Source organism: Antennarius striatus, chromosome 22 (genome assembly GCF_040054535.1).
Source record: "Antennarius striatus isolate MH-2024 chromosome 22, ASM4005453v1, whole genome shotgun sequence".
NCBI lineage: Eukaryota > Metazoa > Chordata > Actinopteri > Lophiiformes > Antennariidae > Antennarius > Antennarius striatus.
In genome coordinates this window covers 14,665,503-14,688,097 of record NC_090797.1, presented here as the reverse complement: position 1 = coordinate 14,688,097, position 22,595 = coordinate 14,665,503, and the positions used below count along the sequence as shown (strand labels likewise).

The window sequence follows — 22,595 nt, the reverse complement described above, 5'->3', positions numbered from 1 at the left end:
TGAGGTGTGATAACGAGGTGGGGTCAGCAGCACAGTTGGGGCATTGCTACCTGGAGGCAGCAGAACAGTCTTAAGTTAATGCAGCAGTATCTGTACTGCTATCTAAGGGGGACTTCGATAGTAGCATGTTCTGACATGCACAAACTACAACGTTTTTTTACACGTGTCATGTGTGGGGTGAGGATCCATATGCAGAACACCAGAGGAGTTCTCTGTCATAGTTTAATCAGACAAGCAGGAATCACAAGGAACTTTAAAAAGTCCGACCAACTGAAGCATGAAGAGGGAAGAAAACAATCTGGCACAGCACAAAAGGAAAATCCAGCTTAAAAAGCCTAAAACTATTCAGCCTGATGAGGGACAGGTGATGAGATTATGCACGAGGCTCTGCCTACAAGATGCAACTACAGAACTTCGACAGTACCCCCTCCACCTCCAACGTATCCTAGAGGAGTATCAGGATCGGGCTCCAGAACAGAATCAGGCACAGAATCTGGGACAGATTTGAGCTCAGGTTGAGGTGTGGGAACAGGCTTGGAGACAGGCTCTGGAGCTTTTGCTGAATTGGAGGCGAACGTCATCCAAGCATTCAAGCTGCAGCTTTTGGAAGAAGGCGGTGAAACATGGTATTCAGCGGCAAGTGGCGACGTAATTTATTTAGAGTCTTTTTTCCTCCAGGTTTTGGTGTTTTCTCAAGACTGTACCAGTACAGCAGCTGTACCAGGACCATGTTCTCTGCACTATCTGTGTCATTCCTCCATTATGACTTAAAGCCCATGGGCCAAGTCAGACCAACAGCTTCCAACCTGGGGCACCATGGATCACGTGAACACCCTGGAAGTACAAGCAGTTCTATTCAGGTATTTATTGTGGAGACAGGAAAGATGAAGGATCACATGACACAAGAGGAACGAATCACTAATAAAACAGGGACTCCACTCACACAGCATCTGTCAGACGAGAAGTCAAGCCTACACTGCTTCCATGTGTGTCGGATGAGCAGGCCTGCCAGCAGGCTCACTGACAGGGACCTACCAGGAACTTTAATCTCCTGGACACTCTTATTTATCCCTCCATATGATACAAGGCTCCTGAAGGGGATCCAGTTCTCCCCCTTCACAGTATGCTTGGACGGGAATGTGGTGTCTTATTCAGGACCTCAGTAGCAGATGGTGTAAGAAGAGGAGGTCTCACCTCCCCCACTCCTCCCCCATCTCCTCTATGACATCCTCATCTTCACGGCCATCTCTGGCAGCGCTCTTCATGCTGATCCAAACTGATCTGTATTCTGCTGTCTCTCTGATGCTCTTTATCTGCTTCTTTCTCTCCTGATGATTTTCCTTGTGAGTCAGTTAGCTCCTCCTCCTGCAGGAGGTCACATGACACACCCAGTCAAACAGAAGCCGAGCTACCGTACTGTGCGCTGGTACTGGTACTGTTTACTAGAGACGGTGATGTCTCCAGGTCTTCAATCGTCCCTCTGAGCTAAATGTTGTAGTCATATTCATGCACATGAAGACGTGAGCACATGAATGGACATCAGAGCCTGTCTGGACGCTGGGCAGGAACGACTCATGATGCCACGCTGCTGTGTCTTGTGCATCAATGGCAGAGAGGTTTGAGATGCTCACATCACAGGGGCTTACAGTCAAGTATCCATGACAACCTTGTAGAATGTTTAGCTCTCTACGCTCCCCATTCGCAATATGTACATGAAGAAGAAAAGACCTATTTTTTTACCTTCAATAACACCATTGATTCTACAATGATTGATTGATCGATGATGTCCATTTAAAGGATGTGTGTTAGTCCACTCAGACCTTCTGACCGTCCTACTCATCCTGTGACACATCCATCGTGTCCCACTGAAGACAATAAATATTGAGTAACTTCTGAAAAGGTCTGGTAATTTAAATATCTTATCTTACCAACGAAAAACGGTCTATTTCCTGTGGCGGATTAATCAACATTTGGTCCTCTACTAAGTGCTTGGGATTGAGTTAAAACATACTCCAGCGTGTGTGTGTGTGTGTGTGTGTGTGTGTGTGTGTGTGTGTGTGTGTGTGTGTGTGTGTGTGTGTGTGTGTGTGTGTGTGTGTGTGTGTGTGTGTGTGTGTGTGTGTGTGTGTGGGAAATCGCAGGCTGTCACATGGGTGGTCATCCGTTATGATGGATCAGAATCTGAATTTTTGAAGGATTTCTTAAAATTCACAAAGTTGTACTGACCCAGTATTTCTCTGTCTCTTTTCAGGTTGCCCTTCTTTTCATTAAAGAAATGTAATTCTGTATATCAGGCACAGACATTTGGCACAGACGTTTGCTGACAAAGAAAAATGTCCATGAGCCATTCTGAGTGACAGAAGTGGAATAAAGTGAACTACAGTTAAAAATAGATATATAATAAAGTAATTATAGATATGTAATTAATTAATTAAGTATTAATAAAACTGTAAAAAAAAAAAAAGTGATAAAGTAATGATTGATACATAATAAAGTGATTAAGTAACGACCAATATGTAATGAAGTGAAAAAGTAATGATTATTATGTATAAACATTATTTTTGTGTAAAGCTCCAACTTGAGCGACAACAGCTGGATTCATTCCTCTGAAAACAGAACTGTGTTGTTAAAGCGAACAGGAAGTGACTCATCGAGGCTCGAATCTGTGGCTGATTTAAACGAGAGCTTCCTGTGGAGAACATCAGCGTGAAACCGGTGGGCTCACACCGACGGACGTCACCGCCGTGTTCGATCTGGAGGAATACTTTGTTCTGGCATGAGTTTTTCTCCTTTATTCCTCAGAAAAATGTCTCTCTCAAATAAAAATCAATTTAACCTCCAAGAATTCCTTTAAATCAATATTCAAGACAGACTTTTATATTTGTGGCACTGATGTTTCACGTTCTGAAAGATGCAGCAATGATGTCATCATCATCCAACTCATGTTTGGAGTTTCTAACTGTATCGTGTGTCCATGTGGATAACATCTACAGTGTGAGTGTCCACATGTCATTGCGTTGCAGCAGATCATGCTAGTCGTCATCAGCATTATGTTGAGCAGCCGTCCTGAGTGCTCCATGAAGGCATCGATCTGCTCACAGCACAACTGTGGCTGAGCCATTACTGCAGACGGGGGCCATCAAGGCCATTCAGGCGTCCTCACAGGAAGACACAGCTGCAGTGCAGCACACACACAGAGCAGCACACACACACACACACACACACACACACACACACACACACACACACACACACAGAGTGCAGCACGCACACCGATTCAGAGACGACCCCATCTTCCAGTAACAATCCGCCTCCAGCCCAGCATGTCTGTTGGGACTATCGATCAGGCTTCAGAGGAATGTGTCTTTATGTTACGTCTCCATGTTTTTGAAATACTTGTGGGTAAAAATACTGTAAACAATAATGAATACCATATGATAATACTAAATACAGTACAGTTACATCAGTCATCAAAGACAATTACAGTAAGTTCAACGGTCTTCAAACGGCAACAGCAAATATTTGGCATGATAAATAACTTCTGTCACTCAGGGTGTGTGTCTGGACCGTCCGTCAGCATCCTGCTGTCCAGATCTAGTATTAAGAGACGACCCCTGACTCAAGTGAAGGAGACGTGTTTACTCATTAAAATCCACTCCTTCATGACTGAAGTGTCCTCTAGTCCAGCGGTCCCCCAACCCACGGACCGTTTAGCATCGGACAATATTTTCACAGACCGTCCTTGAAGATGTGGCAGATGAATACAACAAAATAAAATGACACGACCAGCAGAAAAACTGGTATTTATCAGCTTTCTTTTTCTCTGAAGTCACAGGATCTTCTGTCTCCTGCTGGTTCTTTTTCTCTGCAAAAAGAATGTTTCCACAGACGTTTGTTTCTTCTTGGTTCTGCTAGCTTGGGAGTTTCAATTTAGCTGTAATGTATTCTGTGTTAGCGTCCAAAGGTAGTCATGTGACCGAGGCAAGCATCTTGATAAGCGTCAAGAGTGACTCTTAGAGAGATGTGGAGGAGAGAATCCCCTCATTTATAATAAAACATCGTCTGCACTGTTTTCCTCTGGTGGCCTACTCTATTCTGTCAGGACCTCCACTAATCTGGTGTTTTATAACATTGGTATTAAGGTGTAAGTTGGTAAAAATAATAAAACAGCTCAGGTCTCTTCCATTCTAACAGCACTGCCTGTCTATCCACTACCCTGTTTGTGTTTTCTCTCTCCGTCTGGTCTCCTTATAACACAAAGGTGCAGCACTTCCCTCTCTGGTTCAAGGTAGGAAATTCTAATAAAGACTGACAACTTAGATCCCAGTGATGGTCACATGTATGCATTAAAATAAATAAGAGTTTTGCTGCAAGACTAAAACAAGCATTGATCTCATAAAAAGTTGCCCCCCTTTTATGGGGTTAAGCTATGAGAATACATGCAGACAAAAAAAAGAAAAACATCGTTCAGAATCAGATCAGAAAGAAAACAGGAATAATTGAAGTTCTAGATTCTATCTGTGTGGACTGACCCATAGACCAGTAACTGACTGACCCACGGACCAGTGACAACTGACCCATAGACCAGTACCGACTGACTCATACCCCAGTACCAGTCCACAGGCCAGAGGTTGGGGACCCCTGGTGAACCCCAGACACCAGGACTGCTGTGAACTCTTTAACGTTGCAGTATTTTTCCACACAGGTCCACAGACACCCCCTTGACAGTACCCACTGTCCTGAATGTCACATGTCCCACGGACACCTCACACCTGACTTCCTGAGAATGAGGTTCTAGCACCACACCTCCCACCAGCTTTGTGCATCACCGGTCAGACTGGGCTTGTTGCCTTCACCCACCGACAGCCGGCTACTAGTCTTCCTGGTGATGGATGACCCCCCACCCCCACCCCGGCTCGTGTCGGTGTGGTGTTTGACAGTCATCCCTACCTTTCTTGATGAGGGCCTCCATCTCCTGGTCGAAGCCCAGCCGGTGGCACCTCCTCCACAGCCCCATGTTGGTGGAGTTGTACTGCCTGTTGCACTCATCCGCAGCACTCATGGCGAACAGCTGCCGCCGGTTCCGGGCCAGCAGCAGCTTCTCCTCCCAGCGGGCCAGGCTGGCCCGGCTGGCCCGGCGGGCCCTCAGCGGCAGGCTGTTGTTGGGGATGTAGATGAAGCCCGGGTCCTTGCGGCGGCTGGAAACGCTTCGACACCGGTCCCGGTACCTCCGGGCGTCGGTCTCGTACCAGTGGTCGGAACACATCGCCACGGCCAGCATGCCCAGGGCGCAGAGAGAGAGCGACAGCCCGGCGTAGAGCAGTAACTTCCCGGCAGCCATTGTCGCCTCGGTCACAGCCGCATCAGCACCTCGACAGACGGACAGCTCCTCTGCGGCGTCCCGCTCAGCTCACATCCCCTCCGGGGCGCAGCGGCTGGACCATCATCCGGCGGCGCTCGGCTCGGACTCAGGCGGAGGCTTCCCGGCTCACGGGGCGCAGCGGGCTGGGAGGTGGGGGACACGGAAGGGCTTCGTCCTACTCGATGGTTGCTGCCGCAGCTCGGCTGGGTGAGAAGGAGCTTATCTCATCTGGTCCCCGGATCTCCAGCGTCCATCCGTCTGAGCCCAGAACGCATCAGCACGGTCCGGTCCAGAACGTCAGCCTGACGTCACACAGAACGGATAACGCTGCTCCGGTAGACGGCGGTCATCGGACACCGGCACACACACACACACACACACACACACACACTGACGCGGTATTAAAGCAGACGCATCGTTAGGCCTACATCTGGTTCAGCCTACCTGATGTCTGCAGCCCGTCAGCAGAGGGGGGAGACTGGAGGGATCAGGCAGCATCCGGCGCGCCTGATTGGATGACGGGAGGGCTGTGGACCAATCAGCAGCAGCCTGTCGTTAGCCTACATGCTGTGTGATTAAAGAAGCGTGAAGCTGCTCGTGTTGCTGCTGATGGAGCCTCGAACCTTCACCGCCGCTTCAGGAAGGGACGTGAACAACGAGGACTGGGGGTGGATGCACCCCGGGCTCCGAACCCGGACCGTCTTCACGAAATGTCCCCAAACGTTACAGGATCTGAACAAGCCTTCATCTTCCATAGGTCAAATATACCCCGAGTTTAAGACGTGAAGCTGTCGAGTCATCTGTTTTGGACTGTACTCATTGAAAATCTTCTTCTTCTTCTTCTTCTTCTTCTTCTTACATCAGATGTCGCTTAAAACTAGAATTTGGTTTCTATAAATTGACAAAAGACCTGAATAACTTTAGGAACATCTGGTGTTACAAAAATGCCCTATGCACTTTAGTTGATGACCACCTCACTTTTGCAAACTTCCTGTTATAATGCACTAATTCTTATATTGTATTTCCCTTTGTTTCTTGGTGTTTAATGTTTTTGAGTGTTTCGTATTTTTGAAATTTCATCTGATGAAAATTTGTAAAATGTTCTAAATGTTCTAAATGTTCTAAATGTTCTACATGTTAAATGTGATTGAAGTTTGTTTGGAAAAGATGTTTTGAGGCACTTAAATGCTTTCATCTAATGTAAAACTGCAAAATGTTTGAATGAGATTAAAGTGTTTTTGCAAAAAAAAATCTTCTTCTTCTTCTTCTTCTTCTTCTTCTTCTTCTTCTGTACAAACCTCCCCTCAAGAAAAAAACAGCCGACCTCCAGTGGAGGATTTTGCATGGTGCCGTCGGTTCCAATGCTTTTGTCTCTGTTTTTGCCCCTGCGGTGTCCAGCCAGTGTCCCTTCTGTCCTCTTCAGGAGACAGTCTTTCATACTTTCAGTGAGTGTGGGAGACTTGCAGTACTCTTCACTCTTCTAACAAATGTTTTTAACTTGTTCAATGAAAACTTTAGTATCAGGAAATTCATCTACGGTGCTGGGTACAATAGATCGAATCAGAGAAAGTGGCAGCTTTTAAATTTTATTTCTGGGGAGGCAAAACTTGCAATTCATGTGACCAGGAAGAGGAAAATTGAAAACGATACCACTCAAGAAGCAGCTACTGTTTTTTGCTGTAACATCAGATGTCGCTTAAAACTAGAATTTGGTTTCTATAAATTGACAAAAGACCTGAATAACTTTAGGAACATCTGGTGTTACAAAAATGTCCTATGCACTTTAGTTGATGACCACCTCACTTTTGCAAACTTCCTGTTATAATGCACTAATTCTTATATTGTATTTCCCTTTGTTTCTTGGTGTTTAATGTTTTTGAGTGTTTCATATTTTTGCAATTTCATCTGATGAAAATTTGTAAAATGTTCTAAATGTTCTAAATGTTCTACATGTTAAATGTGATTGAAGTTTGTTTGGAAAAGATGTTTTGAGGCACTTAAATGCTTTCATCTAATGTAAAACTGCAAAATGTTTGAATGAGATTAAAGTGTTTTTGCAAAAATCAAAAAAAAAAAATTCTTCTTCTTCTTCTTCTTCTTCTTCTTCTTCTTCTTCTTCTTCTTGTTCTTATCAAAAACCAAAGGGATGTTAATGTTCTGGTGGGTTTGACAAACTCATTCAATGTTTTAACTGCTGCAAAAGTAAACTGGAACAAAAGTGAAGCCCTTGCTGTTGGCGAGTGGCATGGCAACCTCCCAGTTCTTCCTCAAAACTTGTGTTGGAAGACTGATGGTCTCAAATATCTCGGTGTGTACCTGGGAGATGAGACAACAACCAGGAAGAACTGGGAGGGCGTCATTGACAAAATAGAAGGGAAACTTAAAAAATGGAAATGGTTGCTCCCCAGAATGTCGTACAGAGGTCGAGTTTTAGTGATAAACAACCTGGTGGCCTCGCAGCTGTGGCACCGCTTGGCCTGTATGGAGCCCCCATCAGGGTTTCTAGCCCAAATCCAGACCAAACTTGTTAACTTTTTCTGGGATGGGCTGCATTGGGTGCCTCAAGGAGTGTTGTTTTTATCAAGAGAGGAGGGGGGACAGGGCCTCATCCACCTGGCTAGCAGAACAGCCACGTTCAGATTACAGTTCATCCAGCGGTTTCTGACTGGACCAGCGAATCTGACGTGGAGAGAGGTGGCCAGCTGCATATTCAGACGAGTGAGCCACTTGGACCTGGATGCTGCACTGTTTTTAATGGACTCTAAGCTTCTAAAGTTAAATGGTTTGCCTCCGTTTTATCATGGTGTTTTTAAGTCGTGGGCCCTTTTTAAAAGCAGCCCAGGAAAAAGCTCCGACTCTTTGTTCTGGTTACTGAGGGAACCACTAGTGCATGGGGCCAGGCTGGACGTCTGCAGTGGAGCCACACCTGGTCTGTCTGCAGCGCTTTGCAGAACCAGGACCGTGACCCTCCAGCAACTGGTAGACAACGTCGGGCCTGCGCTGGCGGATGCCCAGGCTGTGAGTTCCCTGCTGAACATCCAGTCCACCAGGGTGGCTCAGAGGGTGCTACAACTGTGGAGGCAAAGACTTTCCTGGAAGGAGAAAAGCCTCCTCCTGGACTATAGTACAGGGACTGTACCAGACAGCAAAGATCCTTTCCCAGAGGTCCACATCAGTCCCCTGTTTGGAGAACTGGAGGGTCCTCTCCTCGGAGATGAACGACAAATCAGCCTGCACACGGCCAACAAAAAAATACTGCACAAACAATGTGTAAAAGTGATCAACAAGAAAAACCTGTGTAACAGAGCACCTACTACCTGGGCCAACAAGATGACGGGAAATGGACCTGACCCGCAGTGGAGACTTCTGTACAAACCTCCCCTCAAGAAAAAAACAGCCGACCTCCAGTGGAGGATTTTACATGGTGCCGTCGGTTCCAATGCTTTTGTCTCTGTTTTTGCCCCTGCGGTGTCCAGCCAGTGTCCCTTCTGTCTTCTTCAGGAGACAGTCTTTCATACTTTCAGTGAGTGTGGGAGACTTCAGTGCTCTTCACTCTTCTAACGAATGTTTTTAACTTGTTCAATGAAAACTTTAGTATCAGGAAATTCATCTACGGTGCTGGGTACAATAGATCGAATCAGAGAAAGTGGCAGCTTTTAAATTTTATTTCTGGGGAGGCAAAACTTGCAATTCATGTGACCAGGAAGAGGAAAATTGAAAACAATACCGCTCAAGAAGCAGCTACTGTCTTTTGCTGTAACATCAGATGTCGCTTAAAACTAGAATTTGGTTTCTATAAATTGACAAAAGACCTGAATAACTTTAGGAACATCTGGTGTTACAAAAATGCCCTATGCACTTTAGTTGATGACCACCTCACTTTTGCAAACTTCCTGTTATAATGCACTAATTCTTATATTGTATTTCCCTTTGTTTCTTGGTGTTTAATGTTTTTGAGTGTTTAGTGTTTTTGAAATTTCATCTAATGAAAATTTGTAAATGTTCTAAATGTTCTAAATGTTCTAAATGTGATTGAAGTTTGTTTGGAAAAGATGTTCTGAGGCACTTAAATGCTTTCATCTAATGTAAAACTGCAAAATGTTTGAATGAGATTAAAGTGTTTTTGCAAAAATCAAAAAAAAAAAATCTTCTTCTTCTTCTTCTTCTTCTGTTTTTGAGTGTTTAGTGTTTTTGAAATTTCATCTAATGAAAAACTGTAAAATGTTCTAAATGTTCTAAATGTTAAATGTGATTGGAGGGTTTTTTTAAAAAAAAATCTTCTGAGGCACTTTAGTGCTTCATCTAATGTAAAATTGCAAAATGTTTGAATGTGATTAAAGTGTTTTTGCAAAAATCAAAAAAAATCTTCTTCAAAGTCAAAGTCAGATCTATTGTCAAGTGTACCATACATGCACGACATACAGCACAGATGAAATTGCAGTCCTCTCAGACCCACGGTAAACAGGCAGTACAACAGGCAGTATAACAGGCAGTACAACAGGCAGTACTACACAAAGTATGAGACAAGACACAAAGGGATGGTACATCTCTATATACTCTCTAACCACATAGAGATGTTTATCTTCTTCTTCTTAAGAAGAGGTAGGAGTGTGTGGCGTGTTTGCTCATCTATTCACTCTATTTTTTGCTATTATTATATATTTGTACATGCTTTTGTGTACCATAATCTAACCACACTTCACTCTTGGGAGTTGGTGAGACGTGACATGACGAGAGTGTGGCATCATAGCACATTTCAGTCTTTTTTTCTGCTCGTATATTCACATTTCAGTTAGTCACAGTTACATCGCAGTTACGCTACGTTGGGTAGTTTGCGGGGCGTTTGCAGGGATTAGGAGATGATATGGTAGCCCCAGGGTGGGCAACCAAAGAGGAAGAAGCCGCACTTGAACAGCTCAGTCATGAGCATGGCATAAGGATGACACCAACTGTCAGCGGTAAAGGAGGCTCCCGATTGGACAAAAGAGTGGAGATTTTTCTAGATGAAGTTGAAAAAGGACATCAGTGCATGGGGGGGGGGGTTTGTCGGGATGTGGGTGTGGCGGATGGGGGTGGGAGGTTGGGTCTCCTTACCCCGTGCCACCTAGGCTTGTCCTGGGCGCCCTGGTGGTGTCAGCCACTGCCTCCTCTTGGTCTCTGGGTATACCTGGTTCTCGGTGCCCCCGGTGGCTCTTCAGGTGATGGCTTCTGGATTCTCCTGGCTACCGGGGTTGGGGGTGGTCTACTAGCCTCGCCATGATGGGTTCTGTTAGCCTCTCTGGGCGTTGGTTTCATCACACAGACATGTTGGTTCAGGGCTTACAAGCTCCTGTAGAGTGCAGTTGGTGAGAACCGTTGGGTCCCGTCAGAATGTGATGAGTCTCTCTTCAGACATCACACCTATCTCAGGCCCTCTGTCTTCTTTGTGCACTGGTTTCCTCTGGTGGACTATTCTATATTGTGATGACCTCCACTAATCTGATATTTCATTTCATTGGTATTAAGGTATCAGTTGTGAGAAATAATAAAACAAAGCTCAAGTCTCCACTCTAACAGCACTGCTTGTCTATCTACTACCCTGTTTGTGTTTTCTCTCTATGTCCGGTTTCTTCACTAATACACAAAGGTGTAGCACTTCCCTCTCTGGTTCAAGATAGGAAATTCAATAAAGACTGACAACTTGACCGTGATGGTCACACGCACACATTAAAATATATAAAAGATTTTGCTGCAAGAATAAAACGAGCATTGATCTCATTAAAAGTTGACGCCCTTTTGTGGGGTTGAATTATGAGTATACATGTAGACAAAAAAAAAAAAAGGTAGTTGTGAGCGGTGTGGTGATTAAGAACACTTTCACCCCCGTCCTCCCCCTGGCTAAAAGGGTGATCATAGGTCAGCAACAAGGCCCTGGAGATGGAGCTATCGGACATGGTCGGATCCTGACTCGTATGAAAACATACCCGATCGGCCACTGACCCCCAACAGGCATGTCACACCTTCCAGAGACAGGTTATGATGTGTTTAATGTGTGTCCAAATTGTTTTTAAATCAATCCACTGGACTTTAAGAAGGTTTCTTGAAGACGTTTCGCCTCTCATCCCAGAGGCTTCTTCAGTTCAGTTCATTAACCCACTGGGTTACACAGCTCGGACAAGACCAGCCACCAACAGAACTGAAGAAGCCTCTTGGATGAGAGGAGAAACATCTTCAACAAACTTTCTTAAAGTCCATTGGATTGACTTAAAGAACTTTTGATAACTTTTGATAAACCATCACAAGTAGATGTGAACTGAAGGCGCCACTGCCACCTACTGTAGTTGATGTGTAATTACACTTTATTTGGAACATCAGGAAATAAGCAAAGGGTAGTTTTGTCGTGCACATTCTCAAGGGTCACACGCAGCACTATTTGAGAATCACAGGGAAATGGGAGGAGTATTGTTCTGCCTGAAGTTCTGCACAAGGGGGGGCTCCTTCATTAAGTTTGGGGATAGGATATATTAACTGATCGGAAAAGGTTTTTCACTGGATTGAAGTATGGACCTCGTGTTTGGATGACAGATGATGAGCTTGGATGGATCATGGAATTAGGATATTTTCTATGGGCAGATGGGATGAGGATAGTGATTGATGGATGATAGGATGAGGATGGTGATTGATGGATGACACGATGAGGATGGTGATTGATGGATGAGGATGGTGATTAATGGGATGGCAGGATGAGCGTTGAGTGTTTAATTTTAGTAACTTTTTTTGTCATTACCAATGCTGGATTATGCATCCCATTCCTGTTTGTCTTCAGATTTATAATTTGCTTGGTGTTTATTTGTGAGTTTCTTCTTGGACTAAAACCTTTATATTTGAAGAAATCTTCTTTTCCTTTCTACTTTTCCCTTCAGGGGTCGCCACAGCGAATCAATTGCCTCCATCTAACTCTGTCTTCTGCATCCTCTTCTCTCACACCAACTACCTTCATGTCCTCCCTCATTACATCCATAAACCTCCTCTTTGGTCTTCCTCTAGGCCTCCTGCCTGGCAGTTCAAGACTCAGCATCCTTCTACCGATAAATTCACTATCTCTCCTCTGGACATGTCCAAACCATCTCAGTCTGGCCTCTCTGACTTTATCTCCAGAACCTCTAACATGTGCTGTCCCTCTGATGTACTCATTCCTGATCCTATCCATCCTGGTCACTCCCAGAGAGAACCTCAGCATCTTCATCTCTGCTACCTCCAGCTCTGTCTCCTGTCTTTTCCTCAGTGACACTGTCTCTAGACCAAACAACATCGCTGATTCTGCCTGTAACCTCACTCTTCCACTTGGGTCCCTCTCATTCACACACATGTACTCTGTCTTACTGCGGCTAACCTTCATTCCTCTCCTTTCCAGGACAAACCTCCACCTCTCTAGCTTCTCCTCCACCTGCTCCCTGCTCTCACTGCAGATCACAATGTCATCTGCAAACATCATAGTCCATGGAGATTCCTGTCTAACCTCGTCTGTCAGCCTGTCCATCACCATAGCAACAAGAAGGGGCTCAGAGCTGATCCCTGATGCAGTCCCACCTCCACCTTGAACTCCTCTGTCACACCTACAGCACACCTCACCACTGTCTTACAGTCCTCATACATGTCCTGCACCGCTCTAACATACTTCTCTGCCACTCCAGACTTCCTCATACAATACCACAGTTCCTCTCTGGGCACCCTGTCATCAGCTTTCTCCAGATCCGCAAAACACAATGTAGCTCCCTCTGGCCTTCTCTGTCCTTCTCTATCAACATCCTCAAAGAAAATACTGCATCTGTAGTACTCTTTATTGGCATGAAACCATACTGCTGCTCACAAATGCTCACTTCTGCCCTTACTCTAGCTTCAATTACTCTTTCCTATAACTTCATTGTATGTCTCATCAGCTTTATTCCTCTGTAGTTGCCACAACTCTGCACATCTCCCTTGTTCTTAAAAATGGAAACCAGCACACTTCTCCTCCATTCCTCAGGTATCTTCTCACTATCTAAGTTCCTGTTGAACAACCCAGTCAGAAACTCTACTGCCACCTCTCCTAGACACTTCCATACCTCTACAGGTATATCATCAGGACCGACTGCCTTTCCACTCTTCATCCTCTTCAATGCCCTCCTCACTTCATCCTGACTAATCTTTGTTACTTCCTGGTCCACAACAGTCACCTCTTCTGGTCTTTGTTCTCTCTCATTTTCCACGTTCATCTTCAAAGTACTCTTTCCATCTTCCCATCACACTAATAGCACCTGTCAATAGACTTCCATCCCTATCCGTAATCACCCTAACCTGCTGCACATCCTTCCCATCTCTGTCACTCTGTCTTGCCAACCTGTATAGATCAGTCTCTCCCTCCTTATTGTCCAACAAATCATCATAAGCCCCTTGTTTGGCCTTTGCTACCTCTACCTTCACCTTACGCTGCATCTCCCTGTACTCCTGTCTACTCTCCTCAGTCCTCTCAGTGTCCCACTTCCTCTTGGCTAACCTCTTTCTCTGTATACACTCCTGGACCTCCTCATTCCACCACCAAGTCTCCTTATCTACTTTCCTTCCAGATGACACACCAAGTACTCTCCTACCTGTCTCCCTGATCACATTAGCTGTAGTTGTCCAGTCATCTGGAAGCGCCTCCTGACCACCCATCTTATATTTGAAGAAATATGTGGCATAATTTCCAGAAGTCCTCTGAACTATATACTTCTGTGGAATTTAAGTCAGTTTCATGAGACCAAGAAAATAGTTTTTTTGATGTTTTGAAAATGTTTTCAGGAATTTTTTATGGATTTGTTCGTAACCTGTTAATGGTTTGATTTCAGTGAAATTACTTGACAAACCACAGATGAACGATCCCCTGATGATTCACTGTCCGACCTGACGATCCTCCTGGTTTATTGGCTGTCGAACCAGTCAGCAGACGAAACCTCCGCCAACAGTGCCTCCTGCTGGATGACTGTAGAAGCACAGACCCAACCATCAGTGGGACGGGATGGATAGATGGATGGATGGCACTCAGCCATAGTGAGGCCGAGACACACCACACAGAAAATAACAGACACTAAAATAACAGAAAATAATCACCCTGCTACTGAATCACGCAAGAGAAAAAAAGAGCATTTTTAAAAATCTTTTTGTAATTCATTTGTTAATGGATCTCTGCTCAGATTGTTGGTTCAGCTATAAAAGAAGAAGAAGCAGATGTTTTGATTTTTACAAAAAACTTTATCACAATCAATTAGTTTACAAAATAAATAAAAGTGCTTCAAGTACAAAAAATCAAAATTAAAAATAAGTACAATTTTCAAAATTCAGTGCATTACATCAGAAAATTTGCAAATGTAAGTTGATTATCAACTGTAGTGCACAGGATACTTTTGTGACACCAGATGTTCTGAAAGCTGTCAGGTTATTTTATAAAAACCAAACTCTATTTTCAACAACATCTGATGTTGCAACAAAAAAATTGCAGCTGCTTCTTGTTCTGTATTATTTTCAGTTTTCTTCTATCAGGTCACATAAATTACCCGTTTAGCTTCACCAGAAATGAAATTTAAAAGCTGCCACTTTTTTTTGGTTTGCTTTGTTGTACCCAGGACCATAAATAAAATTTCTGATATTAAAATTTTCACTGAATAAAATAAAAACATTTGTTAAAAGAGTGAAGAGCACTGCAAGTTTCTTACACTCACTAAAAACATGAAAAACTGTCTCACAAAGGGGACAGAAGGGACACTGGTTTGACACAGCAGGGTTCAACACAGAGATAAAAGCATTAAAACCAATGGCACCATGTAAAATGCTCCACTGGAGGTCGGCTGTTTTTTTCTTAAGGGGAGGTTTCAAACATACAGCCTTGCCCCCCGTCCTCTCTTGATAAAAACAACACTCCCTGGGGCACCCAATGGACCCCATCCCAGAAGAAATTTACAGGTTTAGTCTAGATCTGGGCTAAAAAACCTGATGGAGGGTCCACGCAGGCCAAACGGGGCCACGGCTGTGAGGTCACCAGGTTGTTGATCACCAGGACGCGACCTCTGTAAGACATTCAAGGAGCAACCATTTCCCTTTTTTAAGTTTCCGTTCCAATGACACCCTCCAAGTTCTTCCTGGTCATTGCCTCATTTCCAAGGTGCTTACCAAGATATTTAATTTAATTTAATGTAGTGACGTTTAACGTGATGAGGGAGAAGTTAAAATTCAGAACTTTAAAATAAATAATTAGAAATAAAAACAAAACTGTCGACCTCATCAGAATTAAAAACTCAGTTGTTTTCGTACTTTAATCATTTACTTTTTGAGTCGATATATTTCTTGGTCACTGAGTTCAGGCCTGGCTCTGTTTTTAATAAGTAGTTTTGCTGAATAATAAAATAAATAATAAGGAAAAAACTGTTCCAGATTTAGACCTTTCATGCCTTTAGTTTGTTGTAAGAACATTTTAAACATTTTTTTAAACATTTAAACATTTTTTTCCTCCCCTGCCCATTTTTCCTCTCCATTTAGATCATTTTCGGACAACCCATATTATTTATTCTGAATTCCCAAGGTTTAGTGGATAATTACTTCATGTCTGGAGCTGCTGGAAATCTTGAATAAATGTTTTTTTAACCAGATCCTCATCCTCATCATCTCCATCTTCCAACCAAGCGAGAATCAGAATCATGAAAACACGGGACGTGATGTTGAAACAGTCCATTGTGCCAAGGGGGGTGGGGGGGCGCTCACATTAGATTTGCCTTGGTGTTAAGAGTGGCATTGGGAGTTTCTTAACTATGGTATGTTGTTAATTTTGGGACACATCCTCAGTAGTGTACCTCCGAATCAGGGGGTGTTTCGGCCTTTAAACACTATACACCCTCATCGGAGGTGGCCAACTAAAGGGTGATCAAGCCTTAGCTTGTGTCCCATGTACAATCATTAAGGTCTGCTTCCCACGGGACCCAGCAAGGCAGGGGCGTCCTCTTCCCTGAGCCAGCCATACAGCTGACCGCATACCTCATGTGCCCTCATGTATGAGGGCTTTCAAATGGATTTCTAGGTGTGTGTGATGTGCAGGTGGGGGGGGGGTCATGATCGTAAAGCCCAGCAAGGATCTTTCCGCTTAATCCATATCCACTGGCTGTTTTTTTCAGCTGCTTGAGAAAGGGCTCTGGTGGCCTGGAGCAGAGCATGTCCATTGATGCCAATATCTTTCAGTAGTTTGATGGTGGAAGAAGCCACAAATCCTCTGCATCCCACTTCGACTGGACAGACCTTTGCATTCCATCCCTTCTGAACTGCATCAGCTGCCAGCTCTGTATAGCGCAGTTTCTTGCGCTCGTAGGCCTCCTCGACAGACTTCTCCCACGGGACTGTGAGCTCAATTATATACACAGACTTAAGTGAGGGGGACCACAGAACTATGTCTGGCCTAAGGTTGGTAGAAGCGATCTCAGGTGGAAAAATGAGTTGCTGGCCAACGTCAGCCAGCATCTTCCAGTCCCGGGCCATGGCTAGGTGTCCCGTTTCTGGCTGTGCAGGAGGATGTTTGGGCTTTGCTTGTCCCTCACGGATGAATGTTGTAGTTTTGAAGGGATTGTTTGTTCTTGGGGATAGGGAGTTTATTGCAGATCTCTTGGTCTCAATTGCTGCAGCCAGACTCTTGAGGACCTGATTGTGCCTCCAGGTGTAGCGGCCTTGCGTGAGGCTGGTCTTGCACCCAGTCATGTTGTGTCTGAGAGTCGCTGGAGCTGGGCAAAGGGGGAAGGTTGGATCCTCGCCATACCACTCATGTAAGTTTTTTGGTGACGGAAGCAAATCATATATAGCTCTTATGCTGAAGCTGATGTTGCTTGCTTCCATTTGCCAAGGTCCCCCCACTTGATCTTTCTCCTCTCCAGACCTTCCCAATGCATCCATTGCCCCTGTTTGGCAAGTGAGACAGCCTTTGCGCTTCTGGCAGTCTCCTCCTGTCTACGCACCTCCTCAACCACCAGCTTCCTCTGCTCAGACATTGATGCCTTATGCCACATTGGTTTGCTTGCTGCCAGGCCAAAGCCTCCTCTTCCATGCTGGGTATTCCTTACAATGTCTTGGTGTCTCAGGGCTGATGTAGCATGCTGCACAGCATTTGATGGAGTCCATTTGCGTCCCGTTAGTGGTGTGGGTGCAGCCTTGCTGATGGTCTGGTCCTTGGAGTCTTTCAACTACATCTGAAGCCTTACTTTGGAGAACTTGTATTCCTCTGTCAGACTTGTGAGAGGTAGTTCAAGCACCCCCTTTCCATAGAGGGCGATGTTGCTCAGACATCGTGGGACACCTAACCATTTCTTCACATATGAAGTAACGGTTCGCTCCATCTTCTCCACAGTTGTTATTGGGACTTCATAGATGGTGAGAGGCCACATTAGCCGAGGGAGAAGGCCAAACTGTAGGCACCAAAGTTTGAGCTTCCCAGGCAGTAGGGTCTTGTTGATGTCCTCCAGACCACTAGTAATGTCCTGCCTTATTTGCTGCACTTGATCTTTGTCTTTGAGGCTTGAATTGTACCATCTGCCCAGGCTTTTTACAGGTTGCTCAGACACCGTTGGTATCGGGTCCTCTCCAATATGGAACTTCACATCTTTTAGCTGTCCCCTGACTATGGAGACACTTCGAGATTTGCTTGGCTTTAATTCCATCCTGGCCCACTGGATTTTCTCCTGGAGTTTTCCAAGTAATCGTCTGGTGCATGCTGCAGTTGTGGTGATTGTAGTCATGTCATCCATGTATGCTCGGATAGGAGGGAGTCTGAGTCCGTTCTTGGTTCGTTCACCACCCACCACCCATTTTGATGCCCTGATGACGACCTCCATGGCCATAGTGAAGGCAAGAGGTGAGATTGTACAGCCTGCCATCATTCCCACTTCCAATCGCTGCCATGTTGTCGTGAAGTCAGGTGTTGTGAAACACAGTTGCATGTCTTGGAAGTAAGTTTTTACCAGTGTGGTGATGGGTTCTGGCACATGGAAAAAGTCGAAGGATTCCCAAAGGAGTTTATGGGGAACTGAGCCAAAGGCATTGGCCAGATCGAGGAAGATGACATAGAGGTCTCTTTTGTCCTTCTTAGCTGCTTGGATCTGGTGCCAGATCATGCTTGTATGCTCTAGGCAACCAGAGAACCCAGGAATTCCTGCTTTTTGTACAGCTGTATCAATGTACTTGTTCCTTTCCAGGTAAGTGGACAACCTCTGTGCTATTACACTGAAAAAGATTTTTCCCTCGACGTTGAGAAGGCAGATTGGTAATACTTGTCTCCTGTTTAACTTAGTTAGGAAGCTTAGATCCTGTCATTTATTTTTCTGTGAGGTTAATTATTTTTCTTTTGCAGATAGGATTGTTTTGTTTGTTATTTTGGCATTGGTTCAACCTGAAGTGAGCTCAACATATTATTTGGTATTTAGTTCTTGTAAATAAAAACTCAGATTTTCTTTATATACTTCAACCATTTGTCTGGTGGCTCCTTGGGACTCGGGGAAGATGGGGCCTGTTCGTGTTCTGGCTCAGGCCCTCCTAGACTGTGATTAGCCAGTAAGTCTGGTCCACATGAACAACCTGCCCCATCACTTTTCGTAGCCTGTTGGCCAAGAGCCTGGAGAGGAGCTTTTAGTCTGTGCAGAGGAGGGACACAGGCCGCCAGTTCCTGATGTCTTGCAAGTGTCCTTTTTTTGACAGGAACATGAGGACTGCCCTCCCACAGCTCAGGGGGAGCCGGCTTGTCATCGTGCTTTCCCTGAGCACAAGAAGCAGGTCCCCACCAATCACCTGCCAGAATTCTTTCTAGAACTCAACGGGCAGGTCGCCTAGGCCTGGAGACTTACCAGGTTTCATCCCCTACAGCGGTCCCCGGGCCGCGGACGGGTACCGGTCCGTGGGTCATTTGGTACCGGGCTGCACAGAAGGAAAAAATAATTTACATTACTTCTGTTTTATTTATTTCGGAGTCTGAAAGATGTTTTATTTCGAAAAGTGACGTCTGTGCGGAATGACACACAGATGAATGCTAGTGTCTGTCCTGCTTGACAGGTCTCAGTCACATGTCAGGTTACCAGCCCACACAATTAAGCGCCCACAACTGCGCCAGTGTTCTGGATTAAAGTCAAGGCAGATTATCCTGAGATCACATAAAAAGTATCCTAAACCCTGCTTCCATTTCCAACCTCCTGTCTCTGTGAAGTGGGATTTTCTGCAGTGACCGTAAAGAAAACCAAACTGGAGTAGACTGGACGTCCAGAACACACTTCAGGTGTCATTGTCTCCATTACCCCTAGATAAGCGGTATCCTAACACTAATTCTCATTATTATAATTATTATTATTGATTGACTCGTTCGCCTATTTATTGGAAATGATCAGTATTTCTCCTACGTTGAATTCAATGATTGTAAGTCGCTATATTTCAAAATAAACCTCATCAGTGCAGTCACTTGAATCGAGTTTTTAATATAATTATTTCTTATAACTATTTTGTTTACAAAGATGCTGATGATCAATTTATGAAAAAAAGGTTGTTTATCTGTTGATGTCTGCATTTCACGTAAAACCACTGCCGATGATTTATTATTAGACTACAGCTATCCTGGTGTCATTAATGATTATCCAGCAAATGAAGACCGATCAGAGAAAATATTGTCTTAGATGAAACCGGTCCGAGGTCCGGGGGTTGGGGACCGCTGGTCTACAGGGCTTCAGAAACCTCCTGCAGGGTATTCAGAGTGAAACAAGTCTTCACAGAAACCTCCAGCCCCGTCCCCTCTGTGGATGTAGAGTTAATCCTCCTCCCCCGCTCATATTTCCTCTTCAACCCACAGAAGAAATGAGTGGATTATCCATCAGATCGATATTATTAAATTTACTGCATACCATGGCGCCCCCTGCTGGCAGGGCCAGCAGCTCAGCCAAAGCACGCTTCCGGTCCCTGAGGAAGAAGAAGAAGAAGAAGAAGAGAACCAATCAGCGCTCAGATGTCGTGACTTGCGCACTGGCTGCAGTAATGGCGGCCATCGTGTGAAGGTTGACCTCAGTCGAGCCGCTCCACCGGAGTGAAGTCGCTTCTCTGACGGGTCCTTCCTCAAACGCTGCAGGTATGACGTCATCAGCTTGTTGCGTGTTTTATCTGTAGTCGCTCGTGACGATGGAGACACGCGGACAAGCGTCATTGTCGTCACGAGTCGTTGCTTTGTGCTGAGCTCCACCGCCACGTTGAGACGATCCGGGCGAGTTCTGCTCGCGTGTCACGTGACGACAAGGACAGTCCATCGGGCTTCACGGGAACAAGCTAACACAAGCTAGCATAGGTTAGCATGTTGACACACACCCCCCCCCCCGGAACCCCACGCGTGGAGGGTTCCGGTGTTTCCATGTCCTCAGTGGACAAGAGGGGCGTGTCTGAAGACAGGAACCGCCCCCCTCTGGGCGGCAGCGCGGATGGTTGTTCAGTGTCTCCACTGGTGTCTCTTTGCTTTGATGCTCCTTTGTGTTGGGGGGTTGAGCCGGGTGGTGGACCATGTCTGGTTGGACGGAGGGGGGCCATGTCTGGTTCTTGTTGGTGTCTCTATATCTTCTGTCCTGATGTAGGACTAGTCTACCTGATGTCCTACCGCTCCAGCGGTCTCACTTCCTGTCCTGTTACCTGATGTAGGACTAGTCTACCTGATGTCCTACCGCTCCAGCGGTCTCACTTCCTGTCCTGTTACCTGATGTAGGACTAGTCTACCTGATGTCCTACCGCTCCAGCGGTCTCACTTCCTGTCCTGTTACCTGATGTAGGACTAGTCTACCTGATGTCCTACCGCTCCAGCGGTCTCACTTCCTGTCCTGTTACCTGATGTAGGACTAGTCTACCTGATGTCCTACCTCTCCAGCGGTCTCACTTCCTGTCCTGTTACCTGATGTAGGACCAGTCTACCTGATGTCCTACCTCTCCAGCCGTCTCACTTCCTGTCCTGTTACCTGATGTAGGACCAGTCTACCTGATGTCCTACCTCTCCAGCGGTCTCACTTCCTGTCCTGTTACCTGATGTAGGACCAGTCTACCTGATGTCCTGCTGCTCCAGCCGTCTCACTTCCTGTCCCGTTGTCTCTCCTCTGTCCAGCGGCGATGGCCGGCCCGTCGGTCTACGCTGCACGCATGGCCAGATTGAGTGCTCAGATTTTCGGTGAACTCGTGCGTCCGACAGATGCCAGATCCATGAAGGTGGTCAGGATGTTCCAGGAGCCCCCCCTGGCCAGGAGGAAGGAGGTGTATGACTGGTACCCCCAGCACAACGTCTACTCCGCCATGACCAAGAAGCTGAGGTTCCTGGGACTGTTCAGGTAACTTTTATCTGCTTTGTTCTCATCCTGCCATTGAGTCACATCACAGTCCAGTTCATAGACCGCCGTTAAAGTGTGGTGGATAAATACAACAAAATAAAATGATACCAGCATTAAACTTTTTTTTAATCTAATAATAAAAGTGAATCCAGTTTGTATTAACTTTATTAGCAGCGTCCTCGTTAACGTCACACTAACGTTTGTTTGTTATTGGTTCTGCTAGTTTTGGAATTTCAGTTTAGCGGTAACGTATTCTGTGTTAGCGGCCGAAGAAGGTGGTCATGTGGCAAAGGCAAGCATCTTGACAAGAGTCAAGAGTGACTCGTAGACAGATGTGGAGGAGAGAATCCACTCATTTAAAATAAAACATTGTTCAGAATCAGACCAGAAAGAAAACAGAAATGATGGAAGTTCTGGAGTCTTTCTGTCTGACCCGGTACCAACTGACCCATGACCCTGGGGTTGGGGAGCACTACATAGAGGATTCTAATCAGGGTGATAATCACAGGCCATGTTTCACTACTGGAAGGCTTTTAATGTCACACTGCAGTAAGTATCGATGGGATGATACTTATTTTCCATTTGGTCTTCCTCTGCAGAGATGAACACGAAGACTTCAGGGAGGAGATCTGTCGTCTGAAGAAGCTGAGAGGGAAAGGAAAACCCAAGAAAGGAGAGGGGAAGAGAGCCAGCAAGAAAAAATAAAGGGAGCTGTGTGTGTGTGTGTGTGTGTGTGTGTGTGTGTGTGTGTGTGTGTGTGTGTGTGTTCCGGAGTCAACACCCAACGAACTAAATGTGTAACAGATACTTGTTTTTTTTTTTTTTACAAGCATCTTGTTTCACAAAGGATGTGTCTATTAAACAAACACAATATA

The 22,595-nt window shown here is 45.3% G+C and overlaps 2 protein-coding genes across 2 annotated transcripts in view; one reads left to right on the top strand and one right to left on the bottom strand.

Moving 5' to 3' along the window:
* tmem178bb (transmembrane protein 178Bb) overlaps positions 1 to 5,738 on the bottom strand; it is a 48,631-nt gene extending 42,893 nt beyond the window's left edge. The window contains exon 1 of the mRNA XM_068307197.1: positions 4,951 to 5,738. Within this exon, the coding sequence (XP_068163298.1) occupies positions 4,951 to 5,341 (391 nt within the window). The 5' untranslated portion in view covers positions 5,342 to 5,738. The remainder of the gene's footprint in view (positions 1 to 4,950) is intronic.
* Positions 5,739 to 20,351: 14,613 nt separating this feature from the next.
* mrps33 (mitochondrial ribosomal protein S33) lies at positions 20,352 to 22,595 on the top strand. The gene is made up of 3 exons (XM_068307024.1): positions 20,352 to 20,489; positions 21,501 to 21,720; positions 22,320 to 22,595. The coding sequence occupies exons 2-3, from the start codon at positions 21,506 to 21,508 to the stop codon at positions 22,423 to 22,425; spliced, it is 321 nt and encodes a 106-aa protein (XP_068163125.1). The 5' UTR covers positions 20,352 to 20,489; positions 21,501 to 21,505; the 3' UTR covers positions 22,426 to 22,595.

Excerpts from the sequence above, each read along its gene's own strand:
- mrps33 (XM_068307024.1), top strand. The coding sequence starts at position 21,506 with ATGGCCGGCCCGTCGGTCTACGCTGCACGCATGGCCAGATTGAGTGCT. Across the intron at positions 21,721-22,319 it reads AGGTTCCTGGGACTGTTCAG|AGATGAACACGAAGACTTCA; the intron begins GTAACTTTTATC and ends CTTCCTCTGCAG.